Raw genomic sequence first — 15,667 nt, forward strand, 5'->3', positions numbered from 1 at the left:
TCTGACACTTACCTATCATGTATAGAGTGCCCTAGTTTCAGAATACAACAAAGAAAAACATGCACACACAAATAAAACCTGAACCATAGAAATCACTCTGGTACTTTCCAAGATACACGAGAAAAGATGAATAGCTGTTGGTATATAGAAGATCGAGAACAAATGTGTCACCTATAACTGGAGGGGCCAGTTACCTGAGAGTGATGGAGCAGAAATGTAGTTTTTGATCTTAGCTCCTCCACTAAGTAACTGACCTGTGTGTATGACCTTGAACAAATTCCTAAATGTAGCTGTTTGCCAAACTTATCTGGCCCATGGTCTGTGGCTTATCTATAACCATTTGTTTTCCACCCAATTTCCTCCTTACTCTCTATACTAACACGAAAAAGAAGGGGCTGGCTATGAATATGCAGATAAGGTAATACAATAATATGCAGATAAGGTAAACAATTAGTAAAAGTACTTTATTTTCCTCTTATATTTGCTTTATATCTTGCTTTACAAAGTTATGAAGTTCACAGCTTTATACCAAAATGTAGAAGGCTAAGCTATTTGCTTATAAACATTTTTGCAGTCCAATGTCATCTGATTTTATTCTTCTAATCCGTATTCGATATATTCAAAAAATCAGATACCAGGGGTGCTGGAGCAGCTCTAGGGCATGTATTTCTCTTAAGCAGAAGAAAGATTTTCAACAGCCTTTCCTCCTTGACTCCCTCCTCTCTCAATCCAATTAATTGGCCTACGACCTTAAATTTGAGCAAATTTGGGAAACGTTAGTTGCCATGTGACCCAGCAGAGGCACATACTTGGGAGTTGGAGGTGAGGTCAGAGATTACTGTCTGATAAGCAGTAGGTTTGGTTCATATCAGGATTTCACGTCTACTTGCATATGGAACTAAGTATAGCCCAAATCGCCTCCACCACAGCTTCTATTCCTATTGATCAGACAGCTTCTCTGTGAACCTGAGGATCCTGTGATCTGGGGCAGGGACGAAATGAAGACTTTATTGATGCGGCAGGCATGGCCTTCATAACAGGTCTAAGAGCTCTCCTTTAGGTAACAGGAACAAAATCTATAAGTCAGCTTATAGAAACTGCAGTTATTTGAGCAAACCAGAGGGAACGTGCTGTTCGAATCTCACTTCACAATATATTTTGATATCCCCTCCAGTGAATTCTCTTCCATAAAACATACCAAACCATCCCACTAAGTGTTGTATACCTACTCCCACCAAATCATCCACATATCTAGTCACTAAAGTTGTCCACTGTATAATCTACCCCCCCCCCCCCAAAAAAAAAAGCAAAAAAAAAAAAAACCTTCGTTAGGCAAATAGCCACTTAAACAGCAATGCTATTGCCAATAACTTATAGGTAGGTCTGGAGCTAAACACTCAACTGCTAACTCTTCTGAGGCAGAGAAAACTTCTCCCCTCAAAAGCAGGAGTGTAGTAGCAAAGTTCTCTCAAATTCAAGTAACATCAAGTCAAGATAATTCTTTGTTCTTAGAGTTTTGCTTGCATTGTGTTTAATTGCTTTTTAACTGAGTAGAGGAGTATGCCAAAATACATGTTGAACCTGATTAAAAACTTTAGGATAAAACTTGAAGTGACTGACATATTTTCAGAACTGCCATTAAAACACTAGCAGATGCACACAAAACTATGGTTTCCTTGGCTTCTAGCTGTTATAAGTAGGCACACATAACTAAAAATAACATTCTAAAAAATCGCCTCCAACTCCTTATAAGAAGTGAGTTGGGTTTTGTCACATCATCTAACAGTTTCCTTTCTACACTAAGTATTAAATACCAGAGTCAATGCAAATCCCTGAGCTGCAGCTCTTCTCTGAGGGGAAACAGAGGGCTAGAATCAGTCAAGACACTGGAGAAGACTTAAAAATAGTCAAAAGTTCTGTATAACTTTTAAGACACTTAAAAGTAATAACACACAACCGTATATAAGCAGCCAAGATACTTATGGTGCCTTTATTTCTAAACAGGGGGCTAGCACAGTACATTTAGGATAACTGGTGTTAAATGAATTTTAAACATCTTTGAAACAAAGACATTATTGCCACTGCTTCAAAGAAAATTACTGTGAAGTGAGGAAAAGTATTATAAGTATAGGTGCCCATGTGCATACACACATACAAGGAACACTCATACTGCACATACAAAAGCAGATAGACTGTGCATAATTCTTTCAAAGTTAAACCCAAATCAGTTCTTATTGATTCTATCTCTGTTCCTACCTTCGAAAGTTCCCCACAACTGCCCAACACCTCACATACCACCTTCCTGCCCTACAAAGGCTCCACCACTCTCATCTTTTCAGACATGTCCTCAGGACAGAAGGGCATCTATGCAACAGAGCATGCAAGACTTTCTTAGCATGCTGCTAGCCAACTTGAAAATGTGGCTTCTCTATAGCCCAGAGAAAGAGGCCAGGTTTGGCAATAAATCCAAATATGATTTTCTGGGAAATCATCATTCCCAAACCCATAGAGCAGCCTAGCTGCCCTGGTCACCTGTGTAGGAAATGAGGGTGAGAGGTGGGAAAAGCTTAATCCCACAGAGAAATGGCACAAATACTCTTTATGCAACAGGATCCTCTCTGTACTCTCTCAAATGTCAACGCAGATTACAATAGTGTAATCAACAAGAGTTTTCCCATTCACAGAGACAGAAGTAAAGGGCTTGTGGGGCCAATCATTATCTAGTAGTAGCTCCTAGATTAGTTCTTAATTTTTTTTTTTTTTTGACCCAGTAAGAACCACTAAAGTCTTTCCTAGGGGGGGAGGGGGGCGGCAGAGAACAACACATACTTTGTCTTGCATACAATTATAAGGAACTGGCATACCCTCTTGAAACCTATCAATGAACAACCCTGCCCCCATGAGTCCCCCTGCCCTACAGCAGGCGTGAAGGGATGTCTGCACTAACGGAAGTAGAGAGAAATCTGGATGCTCTACAATCCTAGAAATCAGTAGGTGCCACATCCAAAGCTTTCAGAGTCCTAAGGATCCAAAACAAGAGTGGAAAGCAACACTTCTACAGCTTCTCTTAAGAGTCCAAAGAAAATCCAAAAACAAAGCGGTCTCACTAAGGCTTTGTTAATGTGGCTGCTCTCAGTGGGCAAGTAGAGTCTTCATCTTCACCAGATTTCACTCTTTCTCAGCTAGTGGGGAGGCAGAAGTAAGATAATGGTTACAGAAATCAGTCTCTAAGAAGTGTGCTTGAGGCTCTAAAACTGAATTCAGATGTTTTATCCTAACTCTCCCATCTTGGGTGCTACAGGTGAGCAGAAAGCACCTTGAGAGCCCAGAGAAAGGATTTGATGGCTGCCATCAGTCCTAGCAAGCACAGCTAGAGAGTGGGAGAGAGAGGGTTTGGAATTGGTACAAACCAAAAGCTTTCAAATCCACAGCAGCCTTGGAGAGTCAGAAACTTGGAAAGGGAGATAAAGCCTACACCTCCAGTTCAAATAGCCTGACAACACCCACAGCAGTGAATGCCGAGGTCTAAGAGCAGATTTCAAGGTAGATGTTAGGTCTGAGTGCTGCCTTGAACCAAGCACTCTAGCAAAACTTGTAGAGAGGTTCACTAGGTAGTGCTGTCTGTAAGAACTTGGCATTATGTAATTTGCTGTCTGAGTTCCTAAAATTCAGACAGTTGTTCTAGCTGTTAAGAGCAGTTGTTCTAGCTGTTAAGTATCTATGTTTCCCTTTAGCATTTAAAGCTGTGTCCATCTACAAACGAACGAAATATTGAAATACACTAAACATAATTGTTAAGAAACTATTTGCTTCCAACTTCAAGATCCAGTTATTATAACTGAAGAAATTAAAACTAATCCTAAAAATCTAGCATTTGAACAAACTGGTACTTAAAAGACTGACTACAGGTTTAAACCATCATAAGAACGTAAGCTAAAAATCACAAACTGAAATCAATAAAAATACGTATGATTAGGGTCAAACTGGATAACCAATTAAGATCCGTATCTTTAACAAACATCTAGAGAACACTAGTAGCATAAATAACTATATGCCGTGCTGTCCCAGAGGCGTATAGTTCCTTAAAATCTGTTTAAATCTGACAAACCTCCAGCAAGAACTTAAAGTGTAACCTATTGTCCCATAGAGCTGCCCAGACTTATGCTAGTGGTAAGCCTGGCTAGTAATCACTTTCTCCTTCCTTGCTTCACTAGGGAAGGGAAGAGAGTGGCCTGTGTGAGGGGCCAATGTGAAATTAGTTCAACTAATGACTTCCCAACATGGGAGGCAAAAAACTTCAAGAATCAATTTTGCTGTCTTCCTCAGCATGTCGTTCAATGTGTCCTGCAGCATCCTAGGAATAAAGGGAAAAGAGTTTATGAGAGAAAAGTTGGGAGGAGGACAAGAGAATGTCAAAGCCAAGGAGAGCTTTGTGGGTACTTTCTAAGACCAATACCTGAAAGGCAGTTAGGACCCAGCATTCTTCATCTGAAACCTCATTAAGCTAGTTCCCAAATCTCTGAATAATAAAAAGAAAAATCCCTAGATTCTCCCTATTTATTACAATTCTGAACATTCTAAATAGGCAAAGAAGGCTTCTTAATCCTGTTCCAAATAGTTGAATGACCTCAGGTCAGCCTCAAGTCCCAGTGATGTACCTGCTTGGATCCTTTCCTAGCAGTGAAAAAAGCATCACAGTTCTTCCAGCGACATTTCAGAGTTTGAAAGTTTGGGTTCGTATGGTCAGTCAGCAAATGTTGTTTTAAATGATCCACAACGCCAAATATCAGAGAGCATCCGTGCCACTAGAGAGCAACAGAATGAGGTAAGTTCAAAAGACTACCAGAAACATGCATTAGAGCATTTCTGCTCATACATCATTAATTCAGTGAAAGCAAAAATTAAGCTCCTTATTCTTTAATTTAATCTTCACCAGAAAAACAAAGCCAGAGGCAATCAAATTAATCATCAATATGATGAGGAACCTTGAAAAGATTGGAAATCTTTTGACACTCTGGTATTCTGTGAAAGCAGAGCACTAAGGTGGCCATTATATCATTAGATAAAGGAAAAGTTAGCAAATATTTATAGATAAGTTACCACAAAATTCCATTTAAATCATACTTATTCTTTCTCCTGCCATCATAAAACGAATTTCTTTGTCCATTTATTTAAAAACACAAAGAGCTTTCCTATAATACTAAAAGGGTTGTTTTCAACAATTCTGTTAACTTGTAAACTTAAAAATAAAAATGCCTGATTAAAAAAAAATTTGTGGAAATATGTGTTGTAGAACTGTATTTGCCATGGACCTAACATATAATCTTTATCATTTGAATCACAATCATGTGATTACCTGCTTTTTTGTTTTTTAACTGTAACTTCACCTCTAAATGTGGCTTGATTTCATCTGTGAGTCAGAAATCACAGACTCTTTGTCTTGACTTTGTCACTATCAGCTTGCTTGTACTAAATCTTATAATTTGAATTTAAAAATGTTCATTTCTAAAATGTAATGTAAATATGAGTTTTCTTCTGTTGGTACTATCCCATCCCTCTAGCTTTAAAACCAGACAGTATTTTCCCCATCTGTCTAGATGAATTCACACTATTTGCATATTCTGCATCCTGCTGTACTAGATTTTGCTTGCATTCAATAAGACTGAAAAGCAAAGACTGTAATTCATAAAAAGCTGAACAATAATTAAGCTGTGGACAAGTCTAAAATTAACTTTAAAAATAGAGTGTCACATTCATTCCATCAATTCTGAAAAGGTTAGGGATTGAGGGGAAAAAATTCAGTGCCATAAACTTTTCTTTGGTAACTACTAATATTAGAACTACTAAAACTAATTAAGGCTTACAAGGAACAGGTATGAAAGTTTTGAGGGTTAATCACCAGCACCCACCCCCAAATAAAAACCATGCAATTTAGCCTAGAAAACTGAAGTTTAAAACTTCCAGAATAGAAATTTTTATATGCCTAGTCCCCCAAAACCAACGAGGACACAAACCAAACTATTAATAATGTAATTCTTGAGGAATTGGTATAGTATATTAGTCAGGACATAAAAATAAGTAATTTTTATTTCATATACTTATGTACTGTTGATATTTTTGTAAGCATGAATTGATTTTATAATAAAACAAAATAAAAATCACCAGGGAGATAACCTCTGAGAGGAGGATATTTAAATATATCTCATATCTAATCTTAAAATAGGCTTTCGTTAAAGAAGTATAGAAGCAGTTTATGTTTTTAAAAATAAGCTTCCTTGTCCTACAATGGAAGGCATAAACTAGATGCTTAATAGAAAAATGGTACTCTGATAACGAAGATCTATAAATTAGCCTAGGCTTAAGCAACTCCTAAGTCTGGTGACAAGAACAGTTTCACTCCTTACCCAACAGCGGTAATTCTGCATCAGATTTAGCCTCACAGCCTGAATACTGCCATCATAACAGCCAGTATAAATCTGGAGAAAAAAGTTTTCCATATCAGACCAAAACAAGGCACACAAAAAAACTACAGAACATCCTCAAAATAAGAGTCATAGGCTACCTGTAGCAACTATAATAGAAAAACACAAAACTAAATCAAAATCAGCCCCAGAGTACTACAATGAGAAAGTGTCTTCTAGGTCTTCTAGTCTTGATACTCTGAAGCTGTGCTCCTTACAGAGCCACTCTTGGGACCATGGCTAGGATCACAGCGTTCAGAGGCACTCAATTACACTTTAACTGGTATAGCTCTGGCTTCTATTGGGCATTATGTATTAGGCACCTGTATTTCACTGGAACAAAGGGTTCCACTGCTCAGAATATGAAAAACATCCATTCTGGTTCAACCTCATAATTTAAAAATAAAATAAATCAAGGATTATCAGGGTTAAGTGAGTTAGCTTCTACTTTTAAGTCTGCTACAACTTATGCCACACTCGCCAAATCTGACTCTATTTGAATGTTCTGTTCGGATCACAAAGTCTCTGGAAAAAGCACCACTAATTTTTTTTTGAAACATCTTAAATTTATCTTCTACTTAATGATGGTATGAGATTTTTATTGTAATTATTTTAGCTATTAATAGAAAATGAAATATTCTAAAAAAAATAATTTCTTTTCAAAAAAGAAAGAAAATGAAATATTCAACAATATAACTAGCTTACATCTTTATAATATTATGTCAAGAGATAGAAACACAATCAATAATGAAGCATATGTCGTTTTTTTTTGAAAGTGACAAGTAAGAACATTATCATCAGTTTGTAGCCTTTTTAGTAAACACATTCAAAGGCAAATTTGTGACTTAACACATAATACTCACCATACTTTTGTGGATGGTCATACACATAATCATGTCTTTGTGTCCTCCATAAACTTGTAATCGATCATGGGACTTAGGTGGAGGAAAAACATACAAAGAAAATTAGGTTATTTATACCTTGCGTTTAACAAGCATAGTCCCTGAAGGTCTTGGGCAGGTTTAAAACTATGCCTGAGACCCCAAGCTGAAGCATTTTAACAGAAATATAATCTAATGGTAATCTTTCTAATAAGTCCTCCTTAAGGAGCTGGTAATTGGAAATAACAAAACCAAAGTCTGTAGTTTCAAAGTCTCCTTATCTGAAATTGCAGATAAGGACTAGACAGGTTTTAGAGACTTCAGTTGCTATCTGGAAACCATTTAAATTTTGAAACCTATGAGCCTGACCACATATCTCAGAGCAGTGTTTCTGAAAGAACAGTCCACTAATTAGCTGCTTCATAATTATCTAGAGCGCTTGTGAAGAACGCAGATTTCTGGGTCCCACCTCAGCCTTATCATATAAAAAAATCAACATCAAACCCAAACAGACAATCTCCCCAAATCATTCAAGCAAAATACTGGATCTAAATTCTACCTGTAATTCATAGACGCGAACAAATTTATCCAGGCAAGCAGTCACCATCACTTTTCCTAGGATATTCACCACTGTCACTGCATGATTGTGACCTTTATAGATCCGCACAAGCTCACCAGTCTGCATCGGAAGACAGATAAGAGTCACTACACTTTTTAAGAGTCACTAGACTCTCAAGATAGCTTTCCAACTTTGAGATTTTTGATTCTATAATTCTAAGAGTCATAATTCTGAGGCTTATGTGCACATGTAGCTGTACTCATTTAACAATTGAAGTAATCCCACAAGCATTTGTTACCTGTGCAAAATATACAAAATGTATCTTGATGGAGAGAACATCTTGATGGAGAGAACTTAGTGTTACAGCACAAGAAGGGTCACAATTCTGTGTGTATTTTATAGCTTTCAAAGTACAACTGACCCTTGAATAATACAGGGGTTATGGGTGCTGACCCCTGCACAGATACAAATCAGTGTATAACTCTTGATTCCCCCCAAATTTAAATTATCCCTAGGTATCCATGGGGGAATGGTTCCAGGACCACATTCCCATCCCCTGCAGATACCAAAATCCTAGGATGCTCAAGCCCCCTATATAAAATGCCACAGAATGATGCATTCACTTAGCTCTCCATATCACAGATTTCCAATCACGGATCAAAAACAGTACAGGTATTTATTGGGGGGGGGGGGCGGGAATCCACATATAAATGGATCCAAGCAATTCAAATTTATGTTGTTTGAGGGTCAACTGTATTTTCACTTATATCATTTCACAGGATCTGAACAAGTCCCTAAGGCCTTAGATTATCCCCAGGTTTACAGACTAGGAGCTGGGCTTTAAAGAGCTGCCTCTATGACCTGAGTAGGGTCTCTTGGATGTTTTTATTTCTCTTATTTTAACCTACATACTATGTCTACTTTTTTAGAACTTCAGATGCTTAATTTACCTCAAGTTTAAATGAGACATTCAAACAAAATCTTACATAAACTTTGAATCTTAAAAATTTTTGATGAGGTCAAAATTTCCAGGGTGCTCAATATTATCCAAGAGCTTATGCATAGAGATTATTATTAAGCCTTTTACTGGAAAAGGGGCTTAATTTAAATTCTAAGAGGTCTGAGAACTCCTTCAAGCTTTAATCATTCTATTAAAGATTTCTTTATACCAACAGGGCTTACATGAATGTTGTGGGCATGGACTGACTGATCGCTGGAGCCACTGAACACAAGATCATTCACCACCTTAAATAAAAAAATGTAATGAGTTAGATTCAGTATAAGGCTTCGAGTTTCCTCTGTAACTAGTAATGCACACAGGTGAATTCTAATTTCCACCTATTTTGAGATGAGCATAAACTAAATATAAAATAAGTTTCTCAGACAAATTTTCTGAACTGAAACTTATGTTCTACAACCAGGTACTTTGATGAATTGACAATGTATTATTGGGTTTGTTACCTCTTCAGAATGACTATGAAGTACCCTAGAAGGGCATTAGAGTGTTTGTTGTCTCTAAATTAACATATTAACATATTAAAGAGTGCGTCCTTTGGTGACTGGTGACCCAGGCCTAAAGAAAGGAACTGTAATCTCCTTCCTCTTTTCAGGATGATTGTGTTCTAAGAAAGGCATTAGACAACACAGGAAATGTTGTTAAACAATTCTATTTGTGCTGCACAACTAGCTCCAGTTCCCCTGCACTATACTTGCCTTCATGCAAAGAATAGTTTTGCTGTGGCCTTCCAGAGTTCTGAGGAGGAGTCCATTCCGTGCATCGCGTACGCTAATGGTACAGTCGTAAGACCCTACAACCAGCAGCTTTCGGGCACCTTCCTGAGCTGTGGCAAGACAGCTAACGGCCCGCGGGCCATGGCATTCGAAGACTTCGAGTCGCTTGTTGTTCTGAAAAATAAGCCACCATTATAAGAAGTAAAAGCAACTTAACTGGTAAACCTCAAAATCAACTGGCCCAAACCACTACCTTGATACAAACTCTAAATTCTATTACCTGTACTTAAGTTCTCATACTCATCCCCAACCTCTGCCATTCCTATTCCAGATCTCTTTCTGTGTATGGTTCCCTGCCTTCCAGTGGATGCAAACTCTTACCTTATAAACTCATTTCTAACTTCAACCCACACTATCCTGATCATAATTAGAACTTTATTCTCTGTATATACCTTCTCTCTCTTCCCTTAAGTTAATGATAATGACCAACCTTTTTTCTAATACATTTTCCATGCCACAGACCCAGGAACAATTTCGCTATTTTTTTTTCGTTATCCAAAATTTATGCACTCTATTTGCCATGGTGTTTCCAAAATTCTCTACTGAGAACGATTTTCTTAGATTGTTTCAATTAGTCTTTCATTCTCCACCTTGTTGTAATTCTGATGTTCTTCTGACTTTTGCTTCTGTCACCTCTCATGACATCATTGAGTGGGTGGACTACAGAAGCCTTTATCAGTCAAAGTGGCGTGGTCACATCCCGAATTCCCAAAATTCCTTAATCTCGGATTTTGGACTCGCTTCCCTTAGCCCCACAAAAATCTTGTTCACAAAGTCTCCCACTTTCCCAAAACTCTAAAAAAGTACTTTAGGTACATACATGGAGTAAAACTCCCAGAAACTAAATAAGCACAAAGCAGCAGCTGGAAGCTTACAGAGCTAAACAACGATCTCAGTCATCTTAAGGTGCTGGGAGATAGATGGGTAGGAGTTGGGACAAATCAGAAAAGGCTCAGCCTTGTTAGGCTTCAAAATTCTTATATCTGCAGAGATTCTCAAATCTCTGTCTCGAGGTCCATCTTCTCTGAGATTTTTCAAGCATTTAAAATCCATTTGAATTTCTTGTCATTTTGCTCCTAAGTCTTGCTCACAACTTCTATCTACCTTTGATAACAATCTTACAACAGAGGAGACTTTGGTAATTAACAAATTTTATCCCTTAAAATATTTTAAATGTATTTTTTCTTATTCTATTGTCCTAAGTAAATCTAATCTAGGGTGTTAGAACTTCACATCTGGAATGCAAACACCTTCACTAATTACTTTTCTGTAATCTATTTCTAGCACTATTTCTAGCAAAGAACCTAGCACTTGATTATGTGTGCTAGATTCTTCCAACTTGATTTTAAACTTCTTAAAAATGAAAACCATGGCATATTTTACTGTATATCTTATCTTATCAGTAGTTCCAGTTAAGCATGTGGAAGGATAGTAGATATTCATTAAACATATAAATGATACTATAATTGGGTATATGTAGTAAATATTCTAATATGCTGTTAAAAGATGACCAAATGACCTTGGGATAAATGACCTTGGGATTTAGTACTACAACATATTAGTAACCAAAACTATCAATTCCACCTCTTAGATTACACCTTTTATCCATTCTCTTCTCTTCATCCTCAGTCTAACCTTTCATGTCAGCTTCCATTAGAAAGCCTCCTAAATGGTCTCCCTGCCTCTATCTTTACCAATATTTTCCAATCTCATCAACTCCAGAGTGACTTTTCCTAAAATACAAATTGGATGGCTCTCATCTTTTAAAGTCTACAAAATAAAGTCCCACTACATTAACAAAACACAAAGGGCCATCAAGAATTGGTCCCCAATCATTTTCTAAGCCTCATCCTGGGGCCTAGAACATAACAGATGCTCAACAAAGGTTTGTTCAACAAATGAATTTCTCTTTGGGTTAGAAAAAATGAGGCCACATGGGCATGAAGGCAAACCTCTGACTTGGTTCACTTGACAGAATAGGCTACCCTCATGAAACCCTAAATCGGTTCCAAACCACATCAATGTCATACTCAATGGAATTTAAGCTTCTTTTTCATGGTGTCATTCTTAAAATGAGATAAAAACTAGTTTAACCAGTGACTCATTATTTGGCTCCAAATTGTCAGGCTTGGTTTAATTTAGTAGAGTTACATTTTAGTCTTGGCACACTTGGTCTGCACAGACAGAATGCAGGATCTTGTTTCACTTACACCAGAAGACAACTGTTTTTAAGCAGCAGCTAATTCTGTTGCTTTCTCGCAAGAAAACAGGAAAATGTATGCCTTCCGCTTCTCCCCCCAACCCCTGACTCACACTATTTTCAAGTGGAATGGGAATTTAGTCTTCTCTCCCCAACGACTAACCTTTATATTGAAGGTGACCACAGTGCCATTTGCCAGTCCTGCATAGAGGATTCGCCATCTACTGTGTAGGCAGAGAACCCGGTCTTCCAGCTGTAACTGTTCCACACACTCTCGTGTCTAATAAAAGTACACAGCACTTAATCAGCAGAGATTAAATGTGAAAACACCACTTCTGAAAACAGAGTATAAAATGATTTTTATGACAAAGAAAATATAGCATCCTTTATTTTGTAGAAGACCATCTTAGGCCTTTTTCTCCTTTTAAATGTGTGGACAAAGATTCTCAAGTTGCATTGTAGGTAATATCAAAAACAAATACAAACTCTAATAATGTTACCCATATTTCTAACTTGAAATGTAGGAATTTTTCAAAGGGTACTATGAGTTGGATATTAGCCTCTTAAATTAAGTAGCCAAAGATAAAGTTAAAGCTGCATTTGACATCTAAAAAGAAAAATAAAGATTATAGTTACATATATGATAACTGCATTAATCAAACATATGCTTTCCTGCAACTGCTTCTCTATTTTAATAGTTCCCAAATGTTTCCTTTAAATCAGTGTCAATTTAGCTGGTCTATAATTACTCAAGAAGCTTTTAAAATATATAAAACCCTAAGCTTCACCCCCGATGGCTAAATTTTAATTTGGTAGGCTCTGGAATATGTATTTTTAAAAATTTCCTTAGTAATTCTATGCATATCCAGATTAAGCAAGCACTGTTTGATCTGACCCTCAAGAAACAATTCTATGAATTTCCAGAGCTGGGTTATATAGCAAATCTAATTACCTAGAATAGGGCCAGTAACATAGTAAGTAATCAAGATTTGTTGCTGAATGATACTAAGCAACTAAAAGCCCAAGTGTAGCTTCTTATTATTAGTTTTATTTATTTATTTTTTAATGCCTACAGTACCTGATATGCCTAGGTGGTCTCCCATCTAAGTACCAACCAGGCCTGACCCTGCTTAGCTTCCAAGATTAGACGAGATCAGGCACGTTCAGGGTGGCATGGCCGTAGACCCAAGAGTAGCCTTTTAAACAGGTTTGGATACAGATATTTAAATGGTTATAATTGCATAGGATGGAACAAGCTGTGGGTAGAATAACAGAAGCTGTAGGCTGTCAAAGCCTTTGCTCTCTTCTCTCAATTTACTTTCATACCCAAGAAACAGTCTTTAAAATTTTCAATTTTCCCCATAAAATTACAAATACAAATATCATATGCCACATATGATATTGTAAAGACAGTAAATATGCCTAAATGTTAAGATTCATGTTGCCTCTGGTTAACCCAAATGAGATCTTTTTTGTAATTTTATAGAAGAAATTGAATATCACACAGTAATAAAAAATAACTATTGGTACATGCAACAATATACATGAACTTCAGAAATTATGGTGAGCTAAAGCTAGACATGAAAGCATACATGCAGTATGGTTTATTTATATGAAGTTCAAGCACAGACAAAATCTATAATGACAGAAGTCAGAATAATAGTTATATTTGGGGGTGGTGGTGACTGGAAGGTGTATGCGGGAAGCTTCAGGGAGATGGAAATGGTCTATCTCTTGATCTTGATGGTGGTTACACAAATGTACATCTATGTAAAAATCGGTCAAGCTGTATAATTAAAATTTATGTACTTAACTGTATAAAGTTATATCTCAGTTTCAAAAACTGGCAAAGAAGTTTTTTTCACTAATGTACAGTCCCACTATGTGAAGAACTACTTGTGTTAGAATCCTTAAAAATAATAAAACATCTTTTAAAAGTGTTTGCTAGTTTGTATGGGACTATTTTAATTTTTATTCCTTTAAGCTCAAAGATTAACTATTAAAAGGTCCTTTTAAACTTAAAAATTCATAATGGCTTCGTACAATTTTTATAACCTATGAGTACAGTTTAATGATGCTAGTGTATATTTTTTGTTACCAGAAGGTACAACCCAGGGACCACCTATGCAAAAGGTGTGATTTCTTGCATAATATCCTGATAACATGTTTCATCTACCTTAAAAATATATGCTAAGTATAAAATTAACCCAACAATAAATTAAAAAGTATGGAGATCAACTTAAAATTTCTGATTGTAAATGCTCTATTTTCTAATTTGGCAGCTTTTTCAGTATTTCCAGGCAGAATGGCCAAGCTGCATTTCTCCAAATAAATTCCGGTGAGATATTGCCCGAGTCAAATTAAATTCTAAAGACAAGTTTATATAGTAGTAAATGTGAGTACATAAATTTAAAGAATGAAATAAAATTGCTTTTCCTCCCCCCAAAAATAAAAAAAAATTAAAATTAAAGTTTTTGCTAGTTTTATAAGTCAAAATACTAATGAACTTTCATTTTAATTTCCATTTATTGACAAGACTGTTATTTTTTTCATTTTAATTTCCATTTATTGACAAGACTGTTATTTTTTTCAAAGTTATTTATAGTTTCTCTTCCTAAAGAATTTGTTTTTGTCTTTTCCTGATTTATGTATAGGAATTCTAATACTTCTTAAAGGTATAAACTCCTTACAACATATGATACTAACCCTATGTTTATCCTATCCTTTTTTACTTATTTCTTAACAAAATTTGTTTACAATTTTTAACAGGTTTATTGAATTATTATTTCCACTTAATAAAATTCACCATGTTAAATATATACTTCATTAAGTTTGATAAAGTATATAGACATGCAACTATTACCACAATCAACTTTCAGAATATTTTCACTCTAAAAAGTTACTTCCTACCCTCTGTCAGACAATCCCCACTGCCATCCCAGGCAACCCTAATAGTTTTGCCTTTTCTAGAGTTTCATATAAAGAAAACGTTCAGTATGTAGTCTTTTACATCTGGCTTCTTTTACCTAGCATAATTTTTTTTTTAATTTTCTTTATGGTGACATTGGTTAACGAAATCCAGTAAGTTTCAGCTGTACACTTTAACAGTAAGGCATATATATTCACATTGTGTGTTCACCTCCCATAGTTAGATTTCCTTCTGTTACCACATATTTGACCCCCTTTACCGCATCTACCTTCCCCTTCACCCCTCCCACGGTACACCTGGCATAATATTTTTGAGATCCATCCATGTTCCTACACGTAGCAATAATTTGTTCCTTTTATAGTTGTCAGTATTATTCCCTTTTTCACTTACCACATTTTTATCTACCACACTTATCCATTTTGGTTGATGGATGTATTGACTGTTTCTATTATTTTACTATAATGAATAATGCTGCTATGAGGTTCCTTCTTTCATTTTGGATATTGGAAATTTATGTCTTCTTTTTGATCAATTTAGCTAAAGTTTATTTTATTTATCAAAGAAATAGCATTTGGTCTCATTGAGTTTTCCCTATTGTTTGTCAGTTTTATAAATTATTGGTTTCTATTCTGCTCTTCGTTATTTCCTTTCCTCTACTTTTTTGGGGTTTAACTTTTTCTTCTTTTTCTAATTTCTGAGAAACTTGGATAATTGATCTTATACCTTTCTTTTTTTCCTAATGTAATCATTTAAAGCTACAAATTTCTTTCTCAGCAATGCATTAGCTACATCCTACAAATATAAGTTGTATTCTCATTTTCATTTAGTTGAAGATATTTTCTAATT

At 36.1% G+C, this 15,667-nt stretch overlaps 1 protein-coding gene and 1 pseudogene across 2 annotated transcripts in view; both read right to left on the reverse strand.

Moving 5' to 3' along the window:
• Positions 1-443: 443 nt before the first annotated feature.
• ZNF106 (zinc finger protein 106) overlaps positions 444-15,667 on the reverse strand; it is a 56,463-nt gene continuing 41,239 nt past the window's right edge. For both annotated transcript variants that reach the window (XM_016144923.2, XM_016144924.2), the window contains 8 exons: positions 12,056-12,172; positions 9,615-9,806; positions 9,084-9,146; positions 7,902-8,021; positions 7,325-7,396; positions 6,405-6,476; positions 4,659-4,805; positions 444-4,354 (listed from right to left, as the gene is read on the reverse strand). In XM_016144923.2, coding sequence (XP_016000409.2) covers positions 4,298-4,354; positions 4,659-4,805; positions 6,405-6,476; positions 7,325-7,396; positions 7,902-8,021; positions 9,084-9,146; positions 9,615-9,806; positions 12,056-12,172 — 840 coding nt within the window. In that variant the 3' untranslated portion in view covers positions 444-4,297. The remainder of the gene's footprint in view (positions 4,355-4,658; positions 4,806-6,404; positions 6,477-7,324; positions 7,397-7,901; positions 8,022-9,083; positions 9,147-9,614; positions 9,807-12,055; positions 12,173-15,667) is intronic.
• On the reverse strand, positions 12,959-13,077 carry LOC118600574 (annotated as a pseudogene).

Source organism: Rousettus aegyptiacus, unplaced genomic scaffold (genome assembly GCF_014176215.1).
Source record: "Rousettus aegyptiacus isolate mRouAeg1 unplaced genomic scaffold, mRouAeg1.p scaffold_m13_p_3, whole genome shotgun sequence".
NCBI lineage: Eukaryota > Metazoa > Chordata > Mammalia > Chiroptera > Pteropodidae > Rousettus > Rousettus aegyptiacus.